General features: G+C 45.9%; 1 protein-coding gene across 5 annotated transcripts in view; it reads right to left on the bottom strand.

The window, feature by feature from the left end:
• Positions 1-874: 874 nt before the first annotated feature.
• Positions 875-6,000, bottom strand: part of Cfap45 (cilia and flagella associated protein 45) — a 30,157-nt gene continuing 25,031 nt past the window's right edge. For all 5 annotated transcript variants that reach the window (XM_047540625.1, XM_047540634.1, XM_047540601.1 and 2 more), the window contains 4 exons: positions 5,151-5,264; positions 4,390-4,583; positions 1,414-1,638; positions 875-1,075 (listed from right to left, as the gene is read on the bottom strand). In XM_047540625.1, coding sequence (XP_047396581.1) covers positions 997-1,075; positions 1,414-1,638; positions 4,390-4,583; positions 5,151-5,264 — 612 coding nt within the window. In that variant the 3' untranslated portion in view covers positions 875-996. The remainder of the gene's footprint in view (positions 1,076-1,413; positions 1,639-4,389; positions 4,584-5,150; positions 5,265-6,000) is intronic.

Here is a 6,000-nt window from a genome sequence, read left to right as displayed (position 1 = left end):
TGGGGGAAAGTGAGGAAAGTTAAAACAGAAAAATGGCTTTAGGGAGCTCCACTTATGGGAATGAAGTTGATTGGGGAGAACTCAGCCACATGAGTGAGGGGGCAGCTGTGTTTGGGTAAGGAGCTGGGTCCCGGGCGTGCCTGTGGGGGGGTGGGGCAGGTGTCTGTGTTGCAGTAGTACCTGGAGTTGAAAGGGCTCCAGCAGGAGAGCACTGAGACAGGAGCTGTGGACTCCAAGTTCAAACACCACCCCCCTCCACAGATGTGGTGAGTCATGACTGAGTCTTGGAAGAGCTCTACATCAGCCGGTCCTGGTCCTCCCTCCCCAGCTTCACTCCACTCAGCCCTCACACCAGCCCTCCCCAAGACAGCATCTCCAGTTCTGCCTCAGTGCCTTGAAATGCCTCCAAACTGGGTGCAGAATAGATGCAGAGACCAGACTGTGAGGCAAGTGGACACCACAGGGGATGGCAAAAAAGCCTGGAGAACCCAGCACAAATGAACCCCTAGTCTAGAAAGGACAATACAAGAGAGAATCCTCCCACTCCCTGCCCCTGAGCATCACATGGCCCACATTTGGGTCCCCATAACCTTTTTATTGATTGATGGATTGATTGATTGTGGTACCAGGGATTGAAACCAGGGGTGTTCTACCACTGAGCTACATTCCCAGTCCCCCTTCCTTTTTTAAATTTTGAGACAGGGTCTCGCTAAGGTGCCCAGGCTGATGGTCTCAAATCTGTGACCCTCCTGCCTCAGCATCCTAAGTCACTGGGATTACAAGTGTGGACCACCACACCTTGTCCCCATAACCTATTTTTCTCCACCTTTAATCCCCTGTAGCAGCTATAGCCCCACAAGAAAGCTGTTCCTTAGAAAAGTACAATAGATTTAATCCATAACTATGAAATGTCTAGATTAGCAGCAATTAAGGACACCCAGAGACTGGGCAGAATCCGTCCCCCGAAGGTATCCTGAGGGCCACAGAGGCTCCCCCTCAGTTCACAGAGGTGGTGGGCAGGATGTTGGCTTTGCGCTCAGCTTCAATGCAGTATTTCTCAGGAAGGCCAGTGGCTCTGTCAGGAAAATGCAGGGAGGGCGTAAGGAATGTATTCGACCACAGTGGAGGCAGAAGAAAGCAGGCTCCAGGTGAGGTTTACAGAACCTGGGGACCTGCACCCCAACCTATTCCCATAATCCATTCACAAGCCAGTATACTGCCAAGGAGCTCCCAGAAAGCCAGGAAGACCCAGTCCCAGAACCTTCTGGTGGAGCCCACTTTAGAGGGCCAGGAGAAAGGTCCCTCCCTGAACACCTGTCAGCCCCTCCATCCCCAAATCTGCATTTTCTGGACTACCATGCAATCTCTTTGGGGAAGGTGAGAAAAGCCAGGGAAGAAAGGATCCCAGTGCACCTCAGCTCTTCAAGTTTTTTCTTCTTGATGTCATCAATGCGCTCACGCCGCTTCTGGGCCTCCTCTTTGAGGCGCCGACCCTCTTCAAAGGTGGCAATCCGGTTCTGCACCTGCTTCTGCTGGTTCTCTCTCACCTGGCGACGGAGCTCATTGGCATGCTGTAAGCGCTCTGTGGCCTTTTTCTCCTCCTCCAGTCGCTCCTTCTCAATCTGCTCTCTCTGAGCCCTGGGGGAGGGGCACAATGAGTGGAATGGTCTAGGCTGAGCTCCTCTAATGGACATGTTTCAGAGACCACAGCCCTCCAGGCTCCAGCCAGCTTCTTCTGCAACTCAGGGATTAGCATGAAGGCAGCCACCATGTGTTCTGCCTCCTCCCACCAGCCAGAACCAGCCTCATGATCATACAACTGTATGTCATGGGCATACTTAAAAGGGCCCGAGGCCTGGTGTAATGCTCTGCTGTCACGGTGTAGAAATTCTTAATAATTTTTTAACAAGGAGCTCCACAGTCTAATTTTTCATCGGGCTCTGCAAATTATGTAGCTGGTCCTACAACCAGTTTCACCCACTGGGAGCTATTTTTCCTACTCTTCCCTCATAATAATGCATAACTCTTCTCCAGCTTGTTCTAATATATCTTCTTGCCTATCTTCCTCCTCTCCTCCCTTCTTTCCTTTCCTAACAATAATAACATTAACAATCTGCATGCATATTAGAATCATCTGCAAGATTTCAAAAGATACTGATATCTGCACTGCACCGCACACCACTTAAATCACAATTTGTGGTAGAGCCTAGATATCTATTTTTTTTTAAAGGTCCAGACATTTCTAAGCACCATTTGGTAGGGTAGATCAGGCTATTTATGCTTAATCAACAGGCTGAGAGTTAAAGGCATCCCTCTGTCCAAAAACAGGTAGTCTCTATGTAGGCAATACTTTGGGTTTGTTTTATGTTTGTTTGGTGGTGGTACTAGGAATGGAACTGGGGGCTTCCCACAATGCTAAGCAAGGACTCTACCACTGAACCATATCCCAGTCTAGGTCATATTTTTGAAGTAGGAAAATTTGAATTGCTAGCTGTGGCAGAGGCACTCTTAGAGAAAAGGTAGCCATCATGGAGGTCACATGGCCTGGAGACACTAGGTCTAGATGCTAACCTGGGACAGCGGGTAAAAGTTGAACTTCTACAAAGGACTGTTCCAACTTTAATAACTGGTTAGTGCATATGCTTCAAGAAAACAAAGCAAAGCAAAGACAAATGGGTCAGTGGCAAAGGACTTTAATTTCATTCCATTAATATTTATTAGTGCCTGCTAAAGGCACACAGATGTCCAAGAGCATTAAGGTCAGAGAAGAGAGGGGAGACATCTGGAAAGCAATCTGGAGTCCTAGAGCAGAATCTTTGGGAGCATTTAGGAAGCTGCCTTCTTTACCAGGTGTCCAGTGACCACTGGCACAACCCCGAGGGCAGGGAAAGTTAGAGTCCCAAAGGGCATCACAGCCACTGGGAACAAGCAAGAGCTGCAATTCTATAGAAGACCAGGAGTCTGGTTCTGGCAAGGACAGAGCTTTGTGTAGATCTACTCTGCCTCTGGTAGGGTTCTAGATGACCTGGTCAACTGAATACCACAACTGAAACAAGATAAAGAGGAAGGTCCTATAGCAAGGAGACCAAGAAAACAGGGTCCTACTGTTCAAACTCTACTTATCTGAGCATAATTTCTGTAATTTCGTATTCCCCAAATTCAATTTTGTCTGTTTCTTTTTTTTTTCCTTTTGAAAAATTTTGATCTTAAGCTGAACCAGAATAAAAAGGAAGCTGTTCTCAGTTAAGCATGATCCAGTGGTAACAGATCTAATCGGTAGGAAATAGAGCAGAAAGGAAAATCAAAGGTACCTGTGATTACTGACTGCTTTGGGGGAGGGTCAGAACAGTGACGGATATGAACATTTAGCTTCCACTTATGTGTTAGAATTACCATTGAGCCAAAAGATAGTACACAAATAAAAGGATAAAGAGCTTCTGAGCAGGAAAGATGGATGAATACAGGTGAGGTCCAAATATGAACCTCTAACATCCTTCCTACAAAATAGGAAAATGTAGTGCTTATTAATTTCTAATGCCCCCCTCCCCCCGCATGGCATCCAGCACAGAGCCTTGCTGGATGTGCTTAATATATATTTGTCAAATCAATGGCAAAGACTCCATTTAAAGTCCTACTCCAGTGATACAACCCTTAATGACCGAGGTTCTTCTGTCTCTCCTAACCTTCTCCTGCTTGAAATTTCATCACTAATCAGCAGACAGACATGGGGAAGAGTCAGAAAGGACTAGATTTATACCTTTATTTACATTTTACTCCTCCAGGATAAATATTTCCAATAACCCCCAATTCCTTAAACACTTCCAGTTGCTATTTTCAAATTCTCTAATCATAAAATACTTGAGTGTTTTGTTGTTGTTTGTTTGGGTTGCTTTTTGTTTTGGGTTTTGTTTTGTTTTGTTTTGTTTTGTTTTGTTTTTTTGGTTTTTGTGGGGGTCTTTTGTTTGTTTGTTTGTTTGTTTGTTTTGGGCCATACGGGGGATTGAAGCCAGGGGACACTCTACCACTGAGTTACATCTCCAGGTCTTTTTATTTTTTTTAAGTTTATTTATTTATTTATTTTTGCAACAGGGTCTCATTAGACGAGAGACCTGAGTTGCTAAGGCTGGCCTAGAGCTTGAACTTGCCATCCTCCTGCCTCAGTCTCTTGAGTGTCTGGGGTTATAGGCCACTCCTGAATGCCCGGGTGTCTGAAATATTTCAATCACCCATCTAGTTAGAGTGACTGCACCAACTCGGTCATGACGAATGTGCATCTGTTAAAATGCCTGATAGCTCCTCTCCATGCAATATGGCCCATCCCTGCTGCATATTCCATACTCTTTCCACTACATTGCAGACAGGAAGCCAAGGTTCCCAGGCCCCTCCTACCGAAGAATCCTCTCGAACTCATCCCGGTCCCGTTGCACCTGAACAGCTAGAGTGTGCTCCTTGAAAGCCACCTGTTCCATCCGAGTTTTCCGTAGCCTGGCCTCAGTTTCCATCTTCTTCTGTGCATTTTCCTTTTCCTTTCTGCGCCACTCTCGGTCCGCAGCCTCCTGGTTGCGCTTGGCCCGCAAGGCATCCTGGGAAGGCAGGGGACCAGTGACAGCACACAAAAACCTCAGGTACAGACCAGGTACAAGTATCTTAGTCTGTTTTCTAAAGCACCATGGACTACTTGGCAGCAAATTATTTTAGGAAAGAATAAATGGAATTCTAGCATAGAAACTTTTGGGTCAGAAGATACCCTGAGGAGTCATCTTGTCCTTCTACCCTACTCATTCCAGTTCTTTCCCTGTTCCTCAAACACCTCCAGGCAGACCTTCAGTGTTTCTAATTTTAAAAATTGCTTATGATGGAGCTGCCATAGTTTCCTCTTGTGACATATTTCATTGGTCAGTTAAGGTAGAAAGTTCTTTATGTAGCAGCCAAAGACTTTCTCTCAAATCTTAAGTCATAGTTCTGCTCAAGCCTTGCTGCCATGAGCATTAGGGGCAGGCCCACCCTTCCTTCTCAGTCTACTAAAGCCTAGATAGCATGCATCCCCTCTTTTATACCTCCATCCTTGAGGTTACTTTATAGGTTGTCAAAGGCACATCTGCTGGGATGGGAGAGACAAAGGGAAGTCAAAAGGGAAAAGAAGCAGGCACCTGTTCTGCTTGGTAATCCTGGGCCTTCTCCTGCATGGCCCTCAGACGAGTGATCTCCTTCTCTTTTTCCCTGCGGATTCTGTCCTGCTCAGCCTCAAACTCAGCTTCTCGAGCCTGCAGGGAAGCAAAGGCCTCATAGACAGACTAGTTCTCATTGCCCCAGCCTTGCCCAGACCACAGGGTCCCAGCAACACATTTTCCAATATCTCCCTACTGCTTCTTTTAAGATAGGCAAAAGAGGCCAGGCACATGGTACACATCTGTAATCCTGACAACTTGGTGGCTAAGGCAGGAGGATTGCAAGTTCAAGGACAACCTCAGTAATTTAGTGAGATCTCAAAATAAGATTTTAAAAAGGACTGAGAATGTAGCTCAGAGGTAGAATGTTCCCAGACTGAATCCCCAGTACATTTAAAAAAGCAAAATAAATATAGAAATGAATGAAAATAAAAATGCTTCATTGTTGGCAAAAGGCTTTCCCCTGCATTATATCAGGCAATTCTGATCTCATGAGATGGATAGTATAGATGAGAAAACTGATGTCCATAGAGATCAAGGATCCTGTCTAAGATCACCCAGACAGTAAATTACCAAACAGGATTTGAATACAGGCATCCTGAGCCCAACTTTCATACTCCTTCCATTACATCACAGACAATCTTCAAGTTGCAGGGCCACTAGCCCAAGTAACAACTGTGGCTCCCTGCCTGTCTTGTAAAGTGCAATGCAGGTGAAGGTTATCTCATTAGTCCCTGGGCAAACAGCCAACCATGCTTTGGGCGATTCTGCAGTGGTTCACAGATACCTGAGGATTGAACCATCAAAAGCACTTCCCTTTACCACCTCTATC

This window comes from Sciurus carolinensis, chromosome 1 (genome assembly GCF_902686445.1).
Source record: "Sciurus carolinensis chromosome 1, mSciCar1.2, whole genome shotgun sequence".
Taxonomy (NCBI): domain Eukaryota; kingdom Metazoa; phylum Chordata; class Mammalia; order Rodentia; family Sciuridae; genus Sciurus; species Sciurus carolinensis.
Note: the sequence above shows the minus strand (reverse complement) of the source record. Positions and strands in the feature narration are given on the sequence as shown.